The 25,764-nt window shown below is 35.7% G+C and overlaps 1 protein-coding gene across 2 annotated transcripts; it reads right to left on the reverse strand.

Moving 5' to 3' along the window:
* Window positions 1-9,679: 9,679 nt before the first annotated feature.
* LOC141823528 (pectin acetylesterase 8-like) lies at window positions 9,680-20,549 on the reverse strand. 2 transcript variants are annotated; one of them, XM_074710828.1, is made up of 12 exons: window positions 20,432-20,549; window positions 20,230-20,312; window positions 19,816-19,945; window positions 11,249-11,328; window positions 11,033-11,119; window positions 10,841-10,965; window positions 10,684-10,744; window positions 10,501-10,551; window positions 10,341-10,418; window positions 10,149-10,254; window positions 9,913-10,058; window positions 9,680-9,805 (listed from the first exon to the last, which is right to left on the reverse strand). In XM_074710828.1, the coding sequence occupies exons 1-12, from the start codon at window positions 20,547-20,549 to the stop codon at window positions 9,680-9,682; spliced, it is 1,191 nt and encodes a 396-aa protein (XP_074566929.1). The 2 variants fall into 2 exon arrangements, with proteins under 2 accessions (XP_074566929.1, XP_074566928.1); XM_074710827.1 differs by having other exon boundaries at window positions 10,486-10,551.
* Between the last annotated feature and the right edge of the window lie 5,215 nt (window positions 20,550-25,764).

Genomic DNA, 25,764 nt, shown 5'->3' on the forward strand with positions numbered 1-25,764 from the left:
GTGAATTATATTTCATTTTAGGGTTACAAATTAAATAAACAAAATATGGTAATTATATCCATCAAAATAAGTATGCTAAAGACCTAATTAAGAAATTTGACATGGAAAATGCAAAATAAATAAAGATGCTAATGGAAACAAATGTAAACATTGATAGTGACCCAAAAAGAAAATAAGTAGACTTAAAGTACTATAGCAGTATAATAGGTAGTTTGTTATACTTAATTGTAAGTCGACCTGATATCTTATTTATGGTTGGTATGTGTGCTAGATACCAATCAAATACTAAAGAATCCCACTTAACCCTTGTAAAGAGAATACTTAGGTATGTCAAACGGACGTTAAATGTAGGAATATGGTACCTTAGGAATAATAACTTTGAACTAGTATGGTACTCTGACTTAGACTATGTTGGTTATAAACTAGACAAAAAAAGTATAAGTGGAGGATGCCAACTCTTAGGTCCATGTCTAGTCAGCTGGAGTAACAGAAAGCAACAATGTGTTGCCTTATCTACTACTGAAGCAGAGTACATAGCCTCAATTACTTTGGATGATGCACACATTAAAATACTTTAATTAATCTAAGTTACCACAACACCAAAGTCTTAATTAATAACATAAGTTCAATTAAGTTAAGAATCCAATTCATCACTCTAGAACCAAACACAAAGAATCAAACATCACTTTGTTAGGGATCATGTCGCTAAGGTAGATATTGTACTTGACTATGTTGAGTCTAAATTAAACCTACTAAACCCCTCCCTAAATCTGAGTTTAGCACACTCAGAAGATAATTAGAAATATGCTTAGTAGAATAGAGTTTAATTTTTAAAGTATTATTTTTGCTATAAATTTTTCAAAAGTCATGATTTTTTTAAAATTTATTTTTAAATATTTTTAATTTTACTTATTGTTTCAAAATAAAATCTTTAAAATTTTTTCCTTATGATTTTTGAAAAACCTATTTTATATTTTTAAAATTTTTGATTTCAAAATTAAAGAAAATCTAGACTTAGCCTAGGCACTACTAGTAGAGATCATGTACCTATAGATTTAGACTACAAGCATCTCACAAAGCACATTAGAACTAACTTACTTGTGTATTGTGAAACTTAGAACGGTGTGAGATGCATAGGATAAAAGCCTGAATTTTAGATGCTTATGTAAGTGCATCAAAATAAATCTGGACTAAAAATACATACATACATCAATCAAGCTAAGTGTTTCTTCATAGTAAAAGACTAGCTAAAAACACATACTTGACTAATTTAGTAAAAATTGCTATCTTCTGATAGTCATCTAATAACAATAAGTTAGATATGTGTCCAAGGATGAATTTATAGATGTCTAAATTTTCTTATATATATACTATATAGGCATCATGTTTGGACTCAAGACTCTAAATTTTAATTTTTCATGTCTTTTCTTGATAAATCTTTTTGTTCGAAGTAGTTTGCCATAAATTTTTTAAAAAGATTTTTCAAGAAACCCCTCTAAAAGTTTTATATTTTTTATTATGTCAAAGGGGGAGAGAGCATATTTAAAAGCTAAAATTTCAAAGTTAAAATGTTAAATATTTTTAAGTTAAATATTTTTCAAAGTTCTCTAAAGAAATAAGTTTTTTCAAGAGATATATCTTTGTTTTAAAAAGCAAAGTATTGTTAAAAACATTTTCATAAAATATTTTCAAAAAACCTAACTATTTTAAAAACACTAAAGTTTCTTGATTGGCTCTTAGACGTAAAATGACAAAATAAAAGAACCATATCAAGTTCAAGGGGAGAGATGAAAAAAGTGTTTTTAAAATATTTTTTAAAGTATACCTTAATTCAGAGGGAGATACTGAGTTAAGGGGGAGTCTGATTTTTGAGACTTAAGATGTTTTTTGAAATGAAATTTTTAAAGTAACTTGTTTTTACTTAACTTTGAATCAAGGTTGTCATAATTAAGAAAGGAGAGATTGTTGGTGCAGGGAGCACCAGTTAATTGAACCAATATTTTAATCATGGCAAAGAGTTCAAGTTAAGCTTGTGGTATGTACTAATGAGCTGAAATGAGTATGCAGGTAGCACAGGAAAAGTCCTAGTTGCAGCTGGGCAAGGAAGTCCTAGTCTGGAGGACTAGGTAAGGAAGTTCTAGTCAGGAGGACTGAGCAGGAAGACTTGGAAAATCAAAGCACCAGGCAAGAAGTCTAGGTGGGTGATGGGCTAGATGTCTAGCGAAGCAATGGGTTAGTGAAGACCAGACATTAGAGGAAAGTCCTGAGGGCCGAGGATTGGATGTTGAGCAAAAGTCCAACTAGGTCTAGAAGACCAGATGGTTGGCAGAGATAATTTTTCTTGAGAGGAGTAGGTGAGGATTGATGAGTTAAGGTTTCATGCATTGTTAATCGATTCATTTTTGAGTTTTTTTGCATGAAAATAAATTGTGTAATGAATTGATTTGATCATATTTGTTTTATATTGCATTATCTGAGACTTGATTATAATTTTCATGATTTAATGGTGAATTTTACATTAATTGATGTTAATTGATTGTAGGGCTCAAATTGGACCGAGATCGAGCCCAACCGCGATCTAATTGAGCCAAGTTCGCCCTAATTGATCAAGCCACATGAAGGACATGACCTAACTCAAGCTTGATCAAGATCCTTCAATTTTTACAAGCCCTATGCTGCCCTAAAACCCCAGATCAAGCTCTCCTCCACCTGATCAGAAATCAATGGCTCAGATCTATTGATTAATCGGTCGTATATAAACAGAAACCATAGGCGATGAACAGTGGCTGGCTATGCACTGTTCATTGCCTTCCTCGCGCGATTTCCTCTATTAGGAAGTGTAACTCTCGGCCAAGCCCCGTCTATTTCTTCCACCTCCAGTGTATTTCTGGATCCTTGAGGAGGCTGGAACTGGTCCGTTGGGCATAAATCAGCAGCTGGAAGCTCGGTGCCGAAGAGGGTTTCATCAGTGTGACATTCCTCTGTTCCTTGCGTTCCCGGTGAGTTACTGAACAATCCGAAGTCGCGCGTCGATGAGGGATCCTCCGAAGATCGCAAAACACGTCCAAGGCTTCAGCAAGCTCATCGACGTAAGGAAGAGGAGAGAAATTCCAGTTTGCAACTTGGAAATTGCTGTGTATCGAGTTCTATTTCCTGGGAAAGGGTTTTTCTTCAGGTTTTCAGAGCTGTGGACGCGAGCAAACAAGACCTACAGCTGGGTTTGAGTTTTTGAAGGGATTTTTGACATTCACATTGTTGAATTCGACAGTTAGATTGACACCAAATTGAGAAAACACGAAGAAGAGGAAGATTGGATGAGTTTCTGATGCGATTTCTGATTACTGCATTTTCTTGTTTCTGTTTAACTTCAATTCTGATTTTGTGTTCGAATTAAACCTTGTGAATTCGGTTTACTTAGTTGATGCTTATCTTTTGTTTGAATTCAAATCTATTTAGAGTTTCTTTAGTTTCCATTTCTCAACATTGTTGTAATTGAAACCCTTCCTCAAACTGATAGTCTGATTTCCGTGGCACTGTTCCGTGCCAAATCTTTCTTGAAGTATCAGAAGACAACTAGCTAGGTTTAAGCAATTTGATTGCATTTTAGAATGAGTTAACTAGTTTCAATCAATTCTAGTTGTTTGGTTTCTTGCTTGCACCCATTGATTGTAAAATCCATTTTGTTTGCATTTAAGTTTAGGTTACTGATTTAAGCTTTTAGGGTTTCTGATAGTTTTTTTTATTTTTGCATTTGGGTTTCAACCATCAACTTGATTTCAATTGCATTTCATAAATCCTTGCATTTTTCATTTTCATTTCTTTCCAAAACCTTAAAACCCATTTATATCTGGAAAATCTAAAAAGAACGACACGTGAGCTTGAATTAAATAATTTTCTATTAGCCCCTTGAAAAAATACGACTCGAGGCCCCTATACTTCATTTGTTTGTATTAATTATGGGTTTTCAAAAATTTAAATCAATTTACAACCCTAATCGTGACACATCAAATCTAGGGTTGTCAAGGATGCGTTCCTTAGAAGGGAATAGTAGGCGTCGATCTAATCTAGAGTTTCATTAGAAACCTAAAAGTCAAGACCAGATAATTGGTAAATTATCAAAATTTCTATTATATATGTTTTGTACTAACTTTGTGATGTAGGAATTGAGAGATCGAAACTTTGGGTTCCGAGTGCCCTATTGGATCCAAGCGACCGGACAATCTAGGCGCCCAGAAGGGATCCATGCACCCGGATGTCAGCCGATCAGGTTAGCGAGGTGGATGAGATGGCGAGCCTGGAGTGATCAAAACACCTCAGCTTCCAAGTGCCCGGAGATGGATAAGGCACAATGGAGTCAAACCTAATCCAGTAACTTCCACGTCAGCATTCCAAGTGTAAGATACGAGAAATTTTTTAGGGTTAACTGAGGTAAATAAACTTTACATCTAATAATCGTCATTAAGGGCTAAATCATTTATGGGTTTGGGTTCAAACTTGTGTTTAATGAAGCCAATTAAATCAGTCTCATTTAATCCAATTAGTAGCCCAATTAAACCAGCCCATTAACCTAAATAAAAAACCCAAATAGATATAAGTTGATGGTTCAGGTCGGGTTAAACCCGTTAACCCGTTAGGGATTTCTTTTAAAAACCTACGATTCTCTCCTTACTCTAACTTGCGATCCTCCTCGTCTTCTTCTTTTCCCCTGACGACGTGATCGCGCGAGCGCTTCTCCTCCGCAGTCGTGCCAAAGCCGAGTTGATTGTTGGCAATCAGAACTCCGATCGACGATCAGAGCTCTCGCCGGAGTGGGCTGGATCTGATCGGGTGGCGGCGGCGATCGGCATAAACAAGGGATTGGGTCTAAAGAGGTAAGATCCAAGTCCTTGTCTTCGTTAGGATTTCTTGGATTGCGTATGGACTTCCATTGGGGTTTTGTAGTTGGATTTCTGAGATTAGCATCTTGATCGGCAGATCAGAGGGAGTTCTTTGGTTTCGACCGTGAGCTTGGAACCGGATCTTCATCGGGGCTGAGCAAGATTTCTAGGGCTCTATCTGAGGTAGGTATTCTTGATCTGGGTAGTTCTTGTTCAATAACAAGTTGATGGATGGTTGTTGGGATTTGATCGATTTTGGTTGGGTTACTGTTTGATCGGATTTCTTATTTTTTGTTGGATCTGTTGACAGATCTGATTTGGTTGGATCCGGTTGATCAAGAAAGGGTTGGTGATTGAGATCAAATTAGCTTACTGTTAGTATTTGATTAATCTATCCAGTGAGTTCTTGACATTAGATTTTGTCTTGTTGGAATTTTGTCAAAACAGAGTTAATGAATTTTGTTCCTACATGATTGTTGTTGAGATCAGATTAGTTACTATTGTGAGGATTGGGTTAAGTTAGTGTTTGATCCGGTTAAGGTTAACCTTAGATTCGATTAGGGTTTGACTTATTGTAGAATTTAAAATATAATTATATTTAGTGGTGTTGTATGTTATAATTTGCAGGACTTAATTGGTAGATCCTACTACGCATGAGGATTTTATTTTCTAGGGATTCTTGTATCGATATTTGTCATATCAGGTGGGTACTCCTGTACTTGATCAGTACAGTTCCTAGTTGTAGTGCATAATTTATTATAACTTAGTTATTTGACATCTTGACTTTGTTCTTATCATTACACTCTTTGCTTGATACCTTGTTGATTGATCTTTGATATTATCTTCTGGTTGCATCCATACAATCTCATTTTATTGTTGATCTGTGAGTGATGACTTGTTCTAATTGATGTTGATTATGCCTGAGTAGATGTAGGTCTCACTTGTTGAATTGAGCATCATGATATTTACATGATAGAAGTAGGTGTGATTAATTGTTGTTATTGTTGGCACTCACTTGACACTGTGTGATAGTGGTATAAGAGTGAGAGCAATTGTTGCACTATGTTGGGTGCAATCAAGACTAACTAGATTGCTCTCCTGCAATATCCTGCCCGCTCCCCACTTGATTAATAGTGGTTTGTTGTTGGAGCGTGTGCAGTTGTCTTGTTTGACACCCCAGTTTACTAGTTGGATGTCTAGGGGTGGCGAGTGCAAACAGTAACCATGTATATACATGTGCATGCATTTGTTGGTAGTTATTTACTACATTTATGGTTGTTGCACTTGTTTATTATATGATTGTTGCATTGTATGACATGACATGCATTATTCTCGTATTGTATGATACCTGTTATTTGTACGTAGTATATTGACCTTCTTCATTATGGATCATATGGAGACTGTATATCCTGTTGATTCCTTATATATATATATATATATATATATATATATATATATATATATATATATATATATATGTTGTGCACTTCCATTCTAGTATCTACTGAGTATTTTATACTCACCAACCCAAACCCTGGGGTTCCTTTCTTTCTTCCCCATGTAGCAGATAAGGATGTTGTTTGAAGCTTGGAGTTATGCAAGACTGCCCCTATCTCACAATAGGAGGAGTATTTTGTTATTTTACTTCGTATGATTTTTGGACTGCATTGGATAGTGGTTTCAGATTTATGCTTGTGCGGTCAACAGTTGTTATAATTCTAATTATGGGGTCTTTGTGCGTATCTGTAGTTTACACTTATGTTCATATTGTATGGAGTTGGATCTCGTTATAATTCCGCTGTCGCAGTTTTCTATTAGCATAGATTTGTAGAGTTTGTCGTTGTTTGATCGATTTATACGTTGTGGTTTACTATTTGTACATGCATGCGATGACTATGTGGTTTGTGGCCATATGGGCCTTTATCGTTGTAGTTTAATAGTTTATTTATTTATATTGTACTAGTGATCGACCGTGTGAGCCTTATGTATCAGGGAAAGTTAGATTGTTACAGAAGAGATACTGTCGAAATTTTTTAAACGGTTGTCTCTCGGGATAGTAGCCATTAAATAATTTAATAGTTATTATAATATTTTTAAATATTTTTGATCATTTTAAAATGATTTTAATAAATTCAAATAATTTTTACTAAGTTAAGTTAGTAAAGAGTCTTTTATATAAAAGTACTTATTTTTTATTAAATTGAATAAGAAAATTGATTTACTTTAACGTGTTATAACAATAATATTGAAAAGGGATATTTTTGGAGATGAAAAATATTGTGGGACACTATTTTAATTTTTTTTTTTTAAATAAAGACTATGCTTTTGACAAATATAATAATTAGGAACACCTTTTAATTTTTGCCCAATTAAGGGAAAAAATCAAACGAGAATATTTTTATAATTAAAAAAATATTTTAAAAAAATGTTTAAAAAGTATTGTATTTCAAGAGTTATGTTATTAGTCAAATAGACCATAAATGCCCTTTAATAGAGTAAACCATTGAATTCTTGAGTTTCACTATTTATCTTGGTCATCGCAATAAACTCTCATCATTCTGTGGGCATCTCAATGTAAGATTTTTGGAGAAGTTTATGAAATTAAAAAGTTGAACAAAAACTTTGAAGGTATGAGATTTGAGTTTTAAAGATTTATAATTTAAAAGCAATAGAGAAAATTCAAAGTTATCAAAATTAATCATGTGAATAAGGTCAGTAATTAATTAACAATGAAATTTGAGATTTATAAGAAGATTTTTTATTTAAAAAAATAAATAAATTTTTATATATTTGATGTGACATATTAAAAATTATTAAAAAAATCATTTAAAATTCTAATGATCGGAGATGCCTTTAAGACGTTTCAGTAGAATGACTGAAATCAATCTACCATTTAATAAGTCTATTTTAAAATTTATCTGAATATATAAATATGAATTTTAAACTTACCATCTATACCAAATTAAACTTTCTTCGAACCCTTCTCTTATCCTTGTAGTTGACATCGAGCCAATTTCAACATTGACCAAGTTGTCATGAATTGACTTTAACAGCCAACGGTCCAGTTTTAATTTGATTAATGACCTCCTCTAACCAATCACAAATTGAGAGTCAAAGTCAACGTGCAATTAGAGGATTCATTTTCGCACATGCCGTACGTAGACAAATGCTGCATCAATCTTTGAAAAGTGATTTATTGGCAAGTTCTCGATCTAAATGGGGAACGCATTCGCCCGTTGACTAACGGATGTAGACACTTTTTTTTTTTTTTTTGAAAAGTGATATAACGGGGACACATATCTTTAAGCATTCAATGCATGGCAGGATAAACTAAAGAGATATACCGTTGACTTTTTAAATATGTATGGGTCAAATATCCAACATGGCTTTTGAACAAGGCCAAAAAGTAAAGACTCGAGACCAAAAATGACAAACTAGGAGCAGTGTCTCTAACTCTGCCGACATCTTAATTAACAAATGTTTTGCTCAAGTCAACGCTTGAAAATGATAACCGATTTCGTATTTTGACGAGTAGTTGATGATTCAGTCAACTGCAAAATTCTTATCTTAATTTGTTAAATATAATCATTTTTTTTTTTCAAAAAAAAAAACTTACACTCATTTGATTTAATTTTATATAAATAAATTTAATATATTTCTTATCACTTCAACAAAAGATGGAATTCGTCACCCCAGCGGTTCTACATGATGTCTCACGATTATCTGTAAGGAGATAAATCGAAAAGCTACAGTTGGTTAAGACAGAGAAGGACATTGTCTCAGTTTTGTCAAGATTCAACCTTTATCTACTTCAACAACTCTACTCCGTCATAATCAACTCAACTATGCCCCGAGAACAATATATTTTTCATCACAAATATATAACACATTGTCAATTAAACAAAAATGTATAAATGGATATCGATATCATTGAGTGCAAAATAAATTGTCAAATAAAATTTTCAATATCCACATATGCCTTGTAGAGTTGGCAAAATGTTACTATGTCAGTCTCCTAGGAAAATTTTCTTCAATCATAAGATAGGAGTCTCTTAAGAAAATGTTTTTAAAAATTTATTAATTAAATGATCATGGATGCTTATCTTACATACAAAAAATATATATATGAATGATCTTTTAATATTATTATAATTTATGATACTTTTGTGAGGATGAAAAATGTGTATTTATGTTAAGAGGTCAGTTATATCGTCGTCTCTTATTCATCCTCTATTTCTATATCCTTACATCTCTTGCACTACAAAATCACCTCTTACACTATAAAATCGAAGAGAAAGCCACCATGGCCATCGCCTTGGCTCCGTCCCTACTTCCATGGAAGACAAACTACCAAGTGAGATAGATGTTTATACCATTACCACTAGAGTACCTTGACTGGATTTGATTCAAATTTGTTTCACAAATCAATGATGAGTACGACTTTAAATTTTGTCCTAAGACGATAAGTTGATACAAAGGATCTTACTCATCACGAAGATAAAGAGATGATTGGTAAGGATTTCCCGAGCATTATGACCTTGGGTATTTTACTCATCATGAAGATGAGAGAACGATCACATCACACGAGTATTATGATAAATTTGTAAGTTAATTTTCTTCGACTTACTTTATTGTTAGAAATGTCATCCTTTTACAGTTATGTGAATCAATGAATGAATGATAAATCGCAAAGCAACATTAATTTAGAATGAAATGCACTTATTCTTGGGGACAAAGTTACTTGGCATTCCTTCTGAATGAGCTTGGATGAGAATGAAACTTGCCAGAAGCGAAACAAATTGCTATGCTTCTGGCACCTCATCAGGAGAGACGTTGTTGTGACAAGTTGAATCGCATGGATAGGGGCAATCAATCTTTACGAAGGGTCTTCGATTGTAGAACCAATCTGCAACTGCCGTCGCAATTCGCTGTACAAGTACATTACCCATAAGAAAAGATAGACAGACAATATATAACCGCAACGAGAAATGTAGTTAAAAATCCAAGAGTGATAGATTGTAAGTATATCACTTACTGTCTTGTTAAGCATAGGAGAGCCCGCAGCAAACCATGTCTCTTGTATCTCCGACTGGCAGTGGACAAAGCAGGAGTTTATGAACAGGCCTCTCGAGCTTAAATTGCCTAATCCATTCAATGCATTCAAGAAGTCCATTCTGTACCCTGTCAGCGTGAGAGAAAACAAAAATACTACTATGAAAGATGTCGTTCGACATTTATTTTAATGCCTACTAAGGAACATGATTAGTTCACCTTCAATGATTTCAAGTTGAGCTGGAGAGCATTGATTTATATCGAGCTTGCAGGCCTTCCAAGTTTGCCGAGGATCAGCACTTCCAGGTGCCAAAATATTCCTTATCTGAAGTGGGTACAGAAGCCATGTAAAAATATACTATGATCGATTACTACTCTAGGAAGACACACAAGTCAGTTTTTAGTACATACCTGCCATGAATCATAAGCTGCATTTAGAATAAACAGCTGTGTATCGACTCCTTGAGCCATGTATTGAGGGAAGAAACACTGTATTATGTACCTGAGTTATCATTAGTCGAAAGTAAAGAAACAAGAGGAAGTTTACAATGCAAACTTGGAAACTACTTGCCAGTCCAGGTTCTGTTGTTGAAGAACAGTGAGGCAGATTCTTTGTTGATCCCTTAAAAACATGAACAAACATTTATGAACATTACCAACTAAAGTGTTTCGAATTTACATATCGAACATTTAGAAGGAAAAAAACAGAAGTATTTAGAATATTTGTCTATAAGTAATTGCAGCAAAATCACACATGTGTTGTAACCACATCATTGTAGAAGGTCTGGATGTGTTTAGTTTGAGTAATATCCTTCCTGTCAAATAGCACAACTAATGAATCTTATGCTGAACTTGGACGAGTAGAACTTTCCTTTGTGTATTGTTTGATTCGACAAGAATGCACAGCTTACACATTTATGAAATAACCAGCATCTGAAAGGCATTTGACCTTGGCACTTTCTGGTAGAAAGTCCCGAAAGCTGTCACAGTGTAGTATCGAAGCCAATCCTCCAGCTGAACAACCAGAAAGAAGTGCCTGCAATTCTGACTAAGTCACCAATGTGATTGGGTTGCGATAACCAAATTAGCACCTAGAAACATACGTTTTCAGCCTCACTCATTCCTTGAGCAAGTAGATCTTCCATAACGGCACGCCATACCCTGGCTCCTCTATAGTGAAGATTGGTGACCTAGTAAATTCAAAAACGAATTAATTTGTACAAAGGCCAAACTTGTGATCTTGCTTCAATATGTAACATGAATGGTATCCTTCCAAAGTACATTATTGTGGCAGCAGATGCAAGGTCAATCTGACTCACAGGATCTACTTTCTCTACATCCCCCGTGAACGATGAGCCATCACAATAACGAATCTTGACTCTGTTCCAGTTGTAGAAATCTGAATGTCAACAGTTCGCACAGAAGATGTCAGAAGAAAATTAGAACATAAATTGCTTGCAATGTGATAGCTGCATGTATAAGCAAAATCTGTAGAGTATTAGTGGCAACTTGACTTTGAGCTGGAAAAATTATATTTTATATTATACTTTACAATATGAGCTATGTAGGGGGTAAAACTGCATAATTGTACACCCATTTGAGTTTCTTTGTCATGATGGTGTTGTTCCAGATAGTTGTCGATGTTGATCCAACGACCTCGGATTCAATTAATCAGCTTGTTGATAAATTGACAATGCGAACCAGTAGAGCTCGATATGACAATGTGAATTTAATCTCCTTTAAATTCTTGACAATACCCTTTTGATTATGAAGGCACCACTTTGGATAATAGACATACCATTTTTGTATCTAGTCATCGACTTAGTTTTTTTGGTCACCGACTTAATATTGTCGGTTGTCGAAACACCTCTTTAGATGTTGACACACCCTTTCAGGTAAGCTTATTCTTTCATATAAAGGTGAAGGCAAGCCTTCTCTTCTTAAGACAATATTATCTTGCTAAGTGCTTACAATTGATTAGCAATTGTCTCTCCCAAGATATAATGATTTACAACTCGAAATAGGAGCACTCCAAATTTCACGTCTAGTGAACTTTCAAAGCCTTGGAACTCTTATAGAGGAGAGAGATACAATAGAACTCAAGAGGAAGAACTTTGAGAATTTTTTGAAAATTAGTATTTTGAGCCAAACCAAAGAGTGAAGAGCCATTAATTAATGTTGCTTTTTTCCTTTGCTTTGCAGTCGTTGCTTCCAAACTCACTCAAGTGCATTGCTCAGCTAATTAATCAATTTCAATCAATCAATTAATTAATTAGTTTGTTACTTAATCTTTCAATTAATCAATAAATTAATTAATTAGTTACTTAATCTGTTATTGTTGCCCATGCATTGGAATGCACTCATATGGATTAATTAATCAATTAATCTTTCAATTACTTAACTAATTAATTAATCAGTTACTTAATCAATTAACTTATTATTAATTTCTAATAATTATTTGATTAATTTATCTCAATTCTTTTTTCAGTCAAATCACGGAAATTCAATTCAATTTATCAACCAATTTTTCACACCTTAATGGTCCCATGAGAATTGACACTATACATACTAAGTTAGCATTTTCATGTATTATCTCCATGAACCTCACTCGTATTTAAGCCAATATTACCAACCCTTCTATGGAGAATCAACTAGGTAATTTATTGCAGATTTGATTTTATATTGTATAATTAGGAAGATTTAATTTGATAATAGCTATAATTGATTAGGAGATATTATGTGATTTTAATTCCTTAAATAGGAATATGTAATTTGTATATAAAAGAGGCAAGGTTATTAAAATATGATAAGATTTTTTTGAGAATCTCCATGCTATTAGGGTCACCTTCCTTCTGCGCCTAGCCACCTCGAGTTTTGGTCTTCATCAACCATCGGGGATTCTGATCTTCAAGGTTAGCCCTGGTGTAAAAGCAAATTTGCCTCTTTGTTATAACTCCTAACAGTGAAAGGCTAAGATTTCTGACGTTCGCAAGCCCAATTCTGTTATACCATTCAGGGCGACAACTTTCGGCCAGAATATCTCTACCTCTGTCTAGTTACTGAAACTACAGCTAATCATGTTGGACTCTGAACAGATGCAGGTACACTCTTTCACAATCAATTATGCTCCAAATCACCCCATGATGCCACACTTCCTAGCTCAACCAAAAACTATCATTCACAAACTAAATGACCACAATTATCTTAGTAGTCACAATATGTAATGATGTTCATCAACGAACGAGAAAAAGATGATTATCTCTCGATTATTCCAAAATCAGAAATAGGCAATCTGGAGTATCAAGTCTAGAGGGTTGAAAACAACCTTGTCATGTTATGGTTAATCAACTTTATAAATGCAGAAATTGATGAAAATTTTCTATTGTTCACGACTACCTAAGATATAGGAGGCAGTTCATGATACTTTCTCCCGCCGAGACAGCATTACTAAATTAAAAAGCACTCTGCAAGACTTCAAGCAAGGTAATCATCATTCAGTAACTACCTATTTCACAACTCTCACTCGATATTGGCACTAGGTGGATCTCTTTGAAATCCATAACTAGAAGTATTCTGCAAACCAAATGTATTTCAAGAAATTTGTGGAGACCGAGAGAGTATTTAAGTTTCTGATGGGACTTAATCAGTCTCTGGATGCAATAAGGGGCAGAATTCTAAGCACAAAACCACTACTAAGTCTTCGGGAAGCTTTTTCAGAACTCCTAAGGGAAGAAAGTCGTATGCGAGTAATGTTGGAACAACCAAACCCCAAAATTCAGCCTCTCAAATCAACTAAAGCAAGTGCTCTAGCTGTCCGAAATTCCACTCACAACACGAATGACAATCAGCCAAAGAAGGAACACTCGTAATGTGACTACTATGAAAAGCAAGGACACACAAAAGACACGTGTTAGAAGCTTCATGGGAAACCGGTAGATTGGAAGCCCTCTCGTGACCATGAAGCAAAGGGAAATGTTATAGTAATACCCACGACACAATGTGATAACTCGATTCCTTTCTCAAAGGAACAACTTGATATTCTCCAACAGCTCATTCAAAAGGCAAACATATCGTCTCCATCAGCAATGCACACATATGCCCACTTCCCTTGGATCGTGGATTCTAGCACTTCAAAACACATGACAGGTGATAGATCACTTTTCTCCATTTTTTCACTATATGACAAACCCCAATCGGTACGTATAACAAATAGGACATGTGCTAAAGTAGTTGGGACAAGAACCGTTCATCTCTCAAGAATACTAATTCTACATTATGTGATATTTGTTCCTGACCTTGATTGTAATCTTGTGTCTGTTAGTAGATTAAATAAAGATCTCAATTAGGAGACTAAATTCCTTTCTAACTCTTGTGTGTTTTAAAACTTGAGCACCAGGAAGACGATTGATAGTGCTGAGTTTCGTGAAGGTCTTTACTTCCTTATGTCTATCTATCTTCAAGCTATTTAGTTAGTCACAAATGTCAGTTGAGTCTTGGTGATAGTAAACAGTCCAATAAAGAAAGTGATATTATGATGTGGCACTTTCGATTTGGTCATCCCAATTTTTCATATTTAAGGTACTTGTTTTCCTCGCTCATTATTAATAAAAATCCGAGTTTGTTTCAATACAAAGTTTGTCAAATTGCAAAACACACTCGAAACACTTACTCTCCCAGACAATATAAGCCCACACATCCTTTTTCTCTCATCCATGGTGACAACTAAGGACCATTTCGTACCCCAAATCTCATAGGATAAAGGTAGTTCCTACTATTAGTTGATGAATACACTAGATTATGTTGAACATTCCTAATGAAAGACAAATCAGAAGCCAAGCACATCTTTCAAAACTTCCATCATGGTCAAAAATCAATTCAAAGGTGATATTCAAATACTTAAGATCGACAATGCCAAAGATTTTTTCAATTATGATCTTGGCTCATATCTCAAATATTATAGAATTGTCCAACAAAACTCATGTGTTGACACACAGCAATAAAATGGTATAACCGAACAAAAAAATCATCACAATCTTGAGGTAGTGTGATCTCTACAGTTGCAAGCTACTACCCTAACCACATTTTGGAGAGAAGCAATCCTCACTGCTATATACCTCATAAATTATCTACCCTCTCGAGTTCTTAAACACCGTACTCCATTGCAAACACTACAAAAATTATTTCCCCAGTCTCGCTTTATCTCCAACCTTCCTCTCAAACTCTTCGGCTGTATCGCTTTTGTGTATATTCACTCTCAATACTAAGGCAAGTTTGATACTCAGGCTCATAAATGTATCTTTCTTAGTTATTCCTCTTACCAAAAAGGATACAAATGTTATTCACCAGTCACGAAAAGGTTCTAGAATGCTATGGATGTTACAGTCTTTGAGACTATTCCTTACTACTCTAATACTAAAATTCAGAGGAAGAACAATACCAATGAATTACAGTATTGGGAGTAGACATCCCTTCTTGGGCCATCATTGTTTGAGTCTTCCATTCAGCCTTCCCCAAGATCTAGTAATCGACCGTCTCCAAATCTTGATAGTCACCCTCCTCATCCTCCTACTTTACAAATGTATGAAAGAAGGAAACATCGAGTGGCAGTACTATCTCAATACTACCAAGAAAATTCCCCAAGTCAAGTTGAACCTGAATCACAATAGGAGACAACAGATTCTAGTCCACAGATGGATTTTATATTACATCTACCAATTGCACACAGGAAAAGTATAAGATCATGCACTCAACACCCTTTTCACAGTTGCATCTCCTACATGAAGCTATCATCATCATTTCATGCATTTGTGGCCTCTTTAGATAGAGTCAATATTCCTAACTTTGTGGATAAAGCTCTTAAAATTCCTGAATGGAAGAAGGCGACACTCGAGGAATATAATGCACTAGAAAAGGATGACACGTGGATGATAACAAAGCTACCACCAGGAAAGAAAACTATGGGGTGTAGTTGCATCTCCTACGCGAAGCTATCGCCATCATTTCATGCATTTGTAACCTCTTTAGATAGAGTCGATATTCCTAACACTGTGGATAAAGCTCTTAAAATTCCTGAATGGAAGAAGGCGACACTCGAGGAATATAATGCACTAGAAAAGGATGGCACGTGGATGATAACAAAGCTACCACCAGGACAGAAAACTGTGGAGTGTAGGTGGTTGTTCTCAGTTAAACAAAATGCAAATGGGAGTATAGGCCGGTACAAAGCACGCCTAGTGGCAAAAGGAAATACTCAATCATATGAAATTGATTATCAGGAGACCTTTGCGCCAGTGGCTAAACTCAACACAGTTCATGTTCTACTATTCATAGCTACCAACTTGGAGTGGCCTATATCAGCTCGATGTTCAAAATGTTTTCCTTAATGGAGACTTGACTGAAGAAGTATATATGAGCATCCCAGCTAGTTTTAAGACAAGTGATACACAAGGAAAAGTATACAAACTCAGAAAGGCTTGCATAGGTTGAAACATCACCGAGAGCATGGTTTGACAGATTTACAAAAGTCTTAAAAAATGATGGATACTCTCAGTCACAAGTTGATCACACTTTATTCACTAAATACTTCCCAGATGGGAAAATCATAGTTTTGATTGTGTATGTTGATGATATTATCCTTTTAGGAAATCATGGTGACGAAATTAAAAGGCTCACGTCGCTCATGTCTAAAGAATTTGAGATCAAAGACTTGAGGCACTTAAAGCATTTCTTGGTAATGGAAATGACATGAAGAAACAACGGCATATCTGTTTCCCAACGCAAATACATACTTGATCTGTTGCGTGAAACTGGAATGAGTGGGTGTAAGCCGGCTGAAACTTCCATAGATCCCAATATTAAGCTTATACCTAGAACTGATGAATTAGCGGCTGACAAGGGACAATACCAACAGTTAGTGGGTAAGCTAATCTACCTAACTCGTACACGTCTGGACATAAGTTTTTTAGAGAGTCGGGTGAGTCAGTTTCTAAGTAATTCATCTATGGATCACATGAAGGCAGTAAATTGTATATTGAGATACCTGAAGAAAGATCCAGGAAAATGTCTCATGTTCAGGAAATCTGAAAGCCGATCTTTAAAAGTATATACTAATGCTGATTGGGCAGAGTCTCCAAATGATAGAAGGTCTATATCAGGATATTACTCTTTCATCTGGGAAAACCTGGTAACATGGTGAAGCAAGAAGTAAACTGTGGTCGCTAGAAGTAGTGCAGAAGCTGAGTTTAGAGCACTAGCCTAAGGTATTTACGAGGGGATATAGCTAAAGCGACTGCTAAACGATTCAAAGTTGAGAAATCAGACCCTACTCAAATCTTATGCGACAACCAGTCAACTATCCAATTGCTAATAATCCTATCCACCATGATCGTACCAAACATGTGGAGATTGATCAACATTTTATCAATGAGAAAATTGAAGATAAGTCAATCACCCTCAACTACATTCCATCAAAGTATCAAGCAGCTGACATCCTTACCAAGGCCTTGTTCAGACCTAATCTAAGTGAGATGAACACGATCCTTGGGTTGGAAAGCATCTACCACCTAAATTGAGGGAGAGTGTGGAGAACCAATGTAGGCAATTATTGTAGATTTGATTTGATATTATATAATTAGAAAGATTTTATTTGATAATAACTGTAATTGATTAGGAGATATTATGTGATTTTAATTCCTTAAATAGGAGTAAATTTGTATATAAAAGAGGGAAGGTTATTGAAATATGATAAGATTTTTTGAGAATCTTCACCTTCATTACTTAATAATCTTATACATTAATTTCTCATTCAATTAAGAAATTAGTTTACAACGATCTACTAGCAAATTAGCCATCCTTGTTCCTATTTGACTTATTGGTTACGAAAATCAACTTTTCTAATAGATGGTTAATATACATTTCTTTATTTTGGGGTTCATTGATTTGAATCCAAACCTATACACTTTTGTCCTTTGGAAACCTTCTCCAAGAAGTTATATATATTAAAAAATTTCAAAAACCAATATATGTTATAACTCATTATCATATTGTTATCATATTTCTTATATCTTAACTTATATGTTACTCCATTAAATCAATGACGTTTCCAACTCTCACCTCTACCTCACAATATACTCAAAGAAGTGTGTCAACTACTTAAAGGGTGAATCGACTATCTGAAGATGTGTGTTAACTAAGTTTGACAATTGCGCATCAAAGAGGATGACTTGACTATTCAAAGGGGTGCATCCAAATAATTAAAGAGGCATCAACTATCCAAAGGCGTATCTTTATATCAAAGGGGTGTGTTTGCCCAAAGTGGTGCTTACTCTACTCTAAAGGGGTGCCTAGATTACCCAAAAAGGTGTCGCCACCCAAAGGATGTCTTAACTACTTGAAAGGGTGTTTGTACTACCTAAAAGGATGTCTCAACTATCTAAAGGTGTACACTGATTTAATGGGATGGCTTAACTACCCGAAGGCATAGGTGTACGTCAATTTGATGGGATGCCTTAACTACCCAAAGGGGTGAGTCTTCAAATTGAAGAATCGCGATCAATGCTGCCAACCCATCAACCAATTGTTCCAAGATGTCAACGAGATAATGAACTCACCTTCTGAAGGAGTTAAACTACATAGATACAACAAGTCAAAATACAATAAAAATATTTTTTCTCATGACTCATCCTCTGATTTCATCTATTGATCACATGAAGGAGATGACACCCTATAAAAGAAAAGGAGGGGAAACATTAATTGAAGCACAACTAGTGGCAAAGAAGGGTAACATTAAATTCAAATAAATTGAATGTATATGTATCTTATGCTTATTCTATTTCCAACTATACCATTGCAAATCCAACTCTCATGGTTAACTGAGAAATATTTATAGGATTGTACGGTAATTAGTTCCAATATAAGATGCTTTTGGAGTATAAGATGTTTTTGGAGCATTATTTAATCTACATCTTAAAAAATTATGAGTTCATCCCACTAACATGCTACATAGTGATAATACAAAGAAGTAATGTTTTTACCTAACGCACAATACTTATTTTATATTAATAAATTTCAATCATAAGTCAAGATAATTGTTAAGGAAAAACTAGCTCATTAACTATCAAGACTCAAGAAGGAATCCAAATTACTCATCTAAGCTTATACAAGTTTCTTTATTAGTACACAATTCACCATGCAAAACTAAGCATGTTGAGTTTCAACATTGAAACAATAGCATACAATTCTGACCAAAGACTAAAATTCCAACATGGAAGGATACCTTGATAATTAGATTTCACTTAAACCAAAGTTGAAGAGGCATTGAATGGAATCAGTTAAACTGAGATTTATGGGACTTTTTGCAATGGGTGAGAATAAATGTAGCTAATGGCAAAAAAACATCTTTGGAAATTTACAATGAACTGAGGTGTCAACATACTTTAAATATAATGGCAAAAAAAATCTTTGGAAATTTACAATGAACTGAGGTGTCAACATACTTTATATTGCATCAGCGAGTAACATGTGCAAAATTTTCAAGGCAATTTAGGAAGGAATTCTTCCTATGAACATTAACTAGATCAGATATTTTAGTACGCCAAAATATTCAAGCTGAATAAAGGGAAACAACCATGACATCAAACATGAAAAAAAATTACTATGATAATAAGGGTGAGTAGTATAAAGGACAGCCAGATGCATGAAGCTCCCACCAGTGCGGGATCCCGAGGAAGGATCGGATCACATTGGATCTATTATATACAGTCTTACTTTATATTTTGCAAGAGGTTGTTTTCATGACTCAAACTCATGACCTCAAAGTCGCATGACAACAACTCTACCATGTAACAAAAGTGAGTAGCATATAAGACAAAATTTCTTACTTCTGTACCTGGATTAAATGCTTGACTATTGCTTAAGATGCCTGAAAAAGCAAGTTGTGTAGCCATTTGTTTGGAAGAGCCTAAACGGGTATTCTTTCGTGCTAGACAAGTGGTTAAATTGTTGCACCATCCTCCTCCCTGAAAAATAGATGAGTATCTTTTATAGTCTCAAGCACGAAAAATATTCCTATGATAACAAGATAAATTTACTTAACTTACAAAAAAAAACATTGCTTGTTATTGAACAAGACTACTTTGTGTTTGGTCTATATGCTTATTTTATTAACTCGAAGTCAAGATTATGACGGCATTATGAAATATGAAGATAATGTAAAGAATCAAGTCCAAGGAATTTTCTAATTCAGATAAGCATACTTTTAGCTAGTAGTCTTATAATATTAGCGTAAGGTGTTATGACATACCTCAAGCTGGACCAACCAACTATTGTTTCCTGATCCAGAACCTCTAGACAGATGATAAGCCGGAGGACTTCCATCCAAACATACTACAAAAATATATCACAGTGAATAATATATTAGACCTAACCGCTCGATCTTGTATATAATGACAGATTGAATGATGTGAACTGCACACAAATAAAAAGGAAATCCAAGATGCTCACACCTGCACCTTTGGCTACACCACTTTCGACATATGTAATATTTACAAACTCTGCTTCCGCTTTAAACAGTATCAGTACAGTAAATGTGCAAATCCAAGCATACAATCTAACATTTAACATCTGCAAAACAAAACAGATTTATCATCACAACATATACCCTACTTTCGTAATTGGTTCAACAATATTTCTAGAAAACATCACGAATCCAATATAGCTAGATGAATTATTCAGATGGGTCAAAAAATTGGTATGAAATAGTTCCTAAACCTGAGATCATACTGAAACGATACAGTTACACTGAAGGGTTTCTGAATATAATTTTACATGTCACTTGGCTGATGTAGGCCTAGAAAAAATCAAAATCTTACTTAAATACCTTGCAAAGGTTTCATTTAACCCAACTTGCCAAGAAGAGAAAATCTATTTGAAGCAAAGATTTTCATGAGTACAAAAGCAAGTTTATAGAATCAAGTGGTAAGTTGTAACATTGAAATGTATGATTATCTAATAATAAGCATGGTGCATACATAGAGGGGGGAGGGGGAAGAGAGAGAGAAAGGAAAAGGGGGATAAAATTTTCAGTTTCTCCTACTCATTGAGAAGGAAGGGAAGTTAATTCAGTCCAATTTCTTCATTTTATCTTCCTTCAAATCCCAGCAATATCTAAAGTAATTCCTTTCTGTCCTTTTCTTACTTCGTTCTGATTAAGCACAGCAGAAAATAAAGTAAGAACTTTAATTCAAACTTCAGCACACAATTTCCTGGCCGACAGCTGAAGTCAGTCTGTAAGAAAGCAAGTTTCTACTTAAAGAAAATTTCATTTTAGCCCTTATAGATTACTGACTTTTCCTAAATGCCTCCTGCACTTTAAAGTTATCATTTTACCACCTATACTTTGAAATTCTCATCGAAAATGCCTAATAATTCATTCACTTTAACCAAAGGGGGATAAAATTTTCAGTTTCTCCTACTCATTGAGAAGGAAGGGAAGTTAATTCAGTCCAATTTCTTCATTTTATCTTCCTTCGAATCCCAGCAATATCTAAAGTAATTCCTTTTTGTCCTTTTCTTACTTCGTTCTGATTAAACACAGCAGTAAATAAAGTAAGAACTTTAATTCAAACTTCAGCACACAGTTTCCTGGCCGACAGCTGAAGTCAGTCTGTAAGAAAGCAAGTTTCTACTTAAAGAAAATTTCATTTTACCCCTTATAGATTACTGACTTTTCCTAAATGCCTCCTGCACTTTAAAGTTATCATTTTACTACCTATATTTTGAAATTCTCATCGAAAATGCCTAATAATTCATTAACTTTAACCAAAGCTGACAGTTTGCACATGACAGAATGTACAGCGAGTTGATTTGTAATAAGTTTGCAATGGAATTTTTATTAAAATAAATTTTTTGGAATGAAAAATATTAGTATATTTTTATAGTAGAGTTAAAAACCTTAAACTAGCTAAAATTGTTGATTTTTAAATCAATTTGCACGATAAAAAATTTGACAACAAGCTAATATGACTTATTAGTGGTATCAAAAAGCTCAAAGTGGCCAAAATATTTAATTTTTAGGCCATATATTAATTTTCAAATCAGCTTGGACCATTAGAAATTTCATCAAAAACTATTTTGCAAATCAACTAACAATGAAATTAACTTTTTGGGTAAATAAAATTATAATTTGTCCTGTGCATTGATTTAGCTTATTCATTAACCGACTTGCAATATATTCTATCATGTGTATGATAGCTCAGTTTTAAATTCTAGGGGATAAAATAACAATTTTGCAAGTATAGGAACTGATCCGGCTAGTTACCACCCAGCCAAAAGGATAAGGATAACGACCAATTCTTCACATTAATGGCCCCCCTAAAATCCTGCACATTAATGCACAAGACTGTTAGATGAAGATCAGTAAATCTGAATCCTTGATATTCGAAAACCTTCAAAGGATTATCCTTACCAGCGTCAACAACCAATCACATGCGCCGATCTCCACAAATGATGCTTCGCCTGGTATTATATAAACCCTGCAGGTATGAAGGAAAAGGGGGCCTCCTCTCTCTTTCTCTCTATTTCTCTCAATTTTATACACGTATATTATTTCTTCTATTTCCCTGTGCTAACTTGAGCGTCGGAGTGGTTTGCCGGGGTCCCCCGGCACCATTCTAACCCTCTTTTTCTTAGTGATTTTCAGGTCCCCCTCTCCCGGCGATTCTTTCGAGGAGAGCACAGTTCTGATCTGGCGTATAAATCATCCACGGCGAATTTTGGCCGGAACATTTTGGCGCCGTCTGTGGGAAAACTGAGCTGAGACGCTGGGTGATTACACCGGAAGAACCAGTAATAATCACGGCTCCATCGGAAAGAAAAGTTATGACCTAAATCTAATGTTATCACTTTCCGCCGTCAAATAAACCTAAGCTCCTCCGTCAAATAAAAATGCCCACATTGCCCCTGCCCCTGAGATCAAGCCTGTTCTTGCTTCCTCTCGAATTTACATGCAAGGCCTGCTTCTTCTCTGCTTCTGTTTTTTTTTTCTCTAATCTCTATATTACTATATATGAATAGTACTAATGCTTTTTCTTATCCTATTCTCTTTCACGATACTTTTCATTCAACTACATAACTTGCACCGCCTCTTACTTCTCATTTGAAACTGACGGGCTCACCAATCCGAGACACCGACGGCGTCTCGAACTGCAAGCGCAGCAGTGAGATGGTGTTCGACCACTCGGCGGAGGACATGGCGAGCCCCAATCCCCTCCTCACCTCCGGCGGTCTCTACACCATCATCTCCAAGCCCAACGGCGCCAAGGCCGAGTTCCTCTCCTCCTCGCTGGAATGGTGGCAGCAGCGAGAGCGATGGGTGTCCGACCCCGATCGGAACCTCCCCAACGCTTTCAAGGGCATCACTTCCATGGCTGACAGCCTTCGCGGGCAAACACATCTCCGGCGGTTGCCGCTGCCCACACCGTTCCCTCTTGCGCGTGCGACACACGGGTGTCACGTCCGCATTGCCTGCCGCCGGACACATCTGCAGTTGCCCTGCGCGTCCACCACCGTCACCCTGTTTCGCCTCACTCCGCCCTAAGCTGTTACCATCCAAGGGAGGACAGAGGTGACGATCACCATCCAAGGGAGGACAGAGGTGACGATTACCATCCGACGAGCACTTCCCTCTCCGCATCTTTTTTAAGACAAGCGCAGAGGATGAGCCATCGCCACCGCCTGAGGCGCCTCCCTGTCGGCAATCTACAAGACATCCAACGATGATTCAAGGATTTTATCCATGGAGAGTCAGAGGCTACTAATGACTTTATGGTGAAGTTCCTTCCAACCCTACCAAATCTGCTCAGGCCACGGGTTGCAATCCGAGGATTCACTTCAATAACACTCGCGAGATTGCTCATGCACTTAGAAAGCTACTTTTAACCAAACCCAAAAGCAGAGGCGCCGGACTTACCTAGCTCAGGGAAGAATCAATCCTTATACTTCCTCTCCATGCCATAATACTGCTATACAATTTATAGTTCTTCACTATTTCAACACTCTTGCAGCAGGTTCATTAAAAGAAAGGAAGCGATTGTTGAAAAATTTCCAGGTTGTGAATCTCAAAGAATTGGAGAAAGGAACACAACAAAAACAAGACTCTTTAAAAACTTGCACCAAGGTTTGGCACGGCTTTATTGAGAATTGGCACAGGTTTAGTTTTATCATAGCTATCAAACTCAATTGGATTCTCCTGGTATGAAATTTGGTACCAACCTCACTTCTATTACTGCATTCTAACTTTCAACATTCACTTGACAATGGTTTAGCATACCAATGATCCAACTTGATCAGATCTAACTTATTGTTTATTCTTTATTCTATTTACATGGTTTTAGTTTCAGATTTTTTTCCTCTTTCTGTTTTTGCTCTATTTCTTCACGTATGCAATAATCACATTGCCATCAATGGAGTTGCACTTCAATTCCAATAATTTCCAAATGTCAAATTCATGAGGTTCAACTCTGGTCATAAGGAGTGTAGTTTTGAAAGCAAATACCAATCAATCCTAGGCTAACAAGGGCCTAAATTCTAACTGATCAAATAATTACTTGTGGAGTTAGCATCCTAATTAATCTTGACACACCACTAATGTCTACTTATCTCTGCAACCTACATCTTTCTTCCCTTCTTGAGATGCTTAAGAGCTTATAATGAAATCTCATGGCTATAATTCCAATTTCTGAAGTAATGCAGAGTCAAATCTTGAAATCGAAATATAACAGACTTAAGTTTAAGGAGGATCTTTCCTTGAAGCATATAATTTTAAGCTTAGAGAAATGATTCATTCAACGTTAAAGTATTTTTGGCAAATTTAAAAGAATGCCAACTAAATCAACATCAACACTTTGCACCAAGAATGTTAGCCTTGCTCCGGTAATAACAATTCAAGGAAGATCGGCTCCGAATTCACTGGCAAGATAAGTCATTTATTTCTCCTCACCTAATTTATATTTTGCAATATCATCACTCGATAGTTAATATATTTAGTAGATGAAATATTTTTTCTATCTATGCTCAAGTCGGTATAAATATATCCAGCATGATTATCTTCTAACCAAGCTATTGGATGCATATATCTAGAGAGCTGCAATTAAAATTTTCATTTATTTGCCCTTTATGATCTCGTTTCTTGGCAAAACTTATCCTCACACATGCAGTATAGTTAGTTGATTATCATATCATCTTCCGGCATGACTCTGACTTCATCGGCAAGTTGGTAGTAGATGTATTATTCTTTTCATTGATAAAAAAGGAGATATTATTCTGGTCCCTTATTTATTTACCAAGCACTTATGTTCTTGAGATCGAAAATGCTGATAAGGTTATTATCCGCTTGACATAATCATACAAACTGCATATATGTTCTTTCAATTTTTTACTAACCCTTGAGGCAGGGACCAAGCTAGTTTATATTATCAAAGAGGCTCAGACATACCCAAAGGATGAAAATATTTGTGGTCTTGCAAGTTCCATCAAAAACATTGCTGGCTCAACAGGTCGGGATTCCGAAGCTCCACGCCCGATGACCTTCCGAGCTCTACACTCGCTGACCTGCCGAGCTCCTAACCTCGCTGTTGCTGAGCTCCCGATCTCTTTGCTACCGAGCTCCGAACCTCGTTGTTGCTGAGCTCTGAACCTCACGTAGGGAATTTCGTCTGGAAGAGAAGGGCATCCATGGAAGGATTGGGTGAGCTCGAACCCAAATGGAAGGGCCCTACCAGTGAACCGGTCAAATAGCAGGAGGATCATACTATCTGGCCGACCTCCAACATAAAATGCT

The sequence above is a fragment of the Curcuma longa genome, chromosome 3 (genome assembly GCF_044706935.1).
Source record: "Curcuma longa cultivar G26 ecotype Majalengka, Jawa Barat chromosome 3, ITB_CL_G26_1.1, whole genome shotgun sequence".
Lineage (NCBI taxonomy): Eukaryota > Viridiplantae > Streptophyta > Magnoliopsida > Zingiberales > Zingiberaceae > Curcuma > Curcuma longa.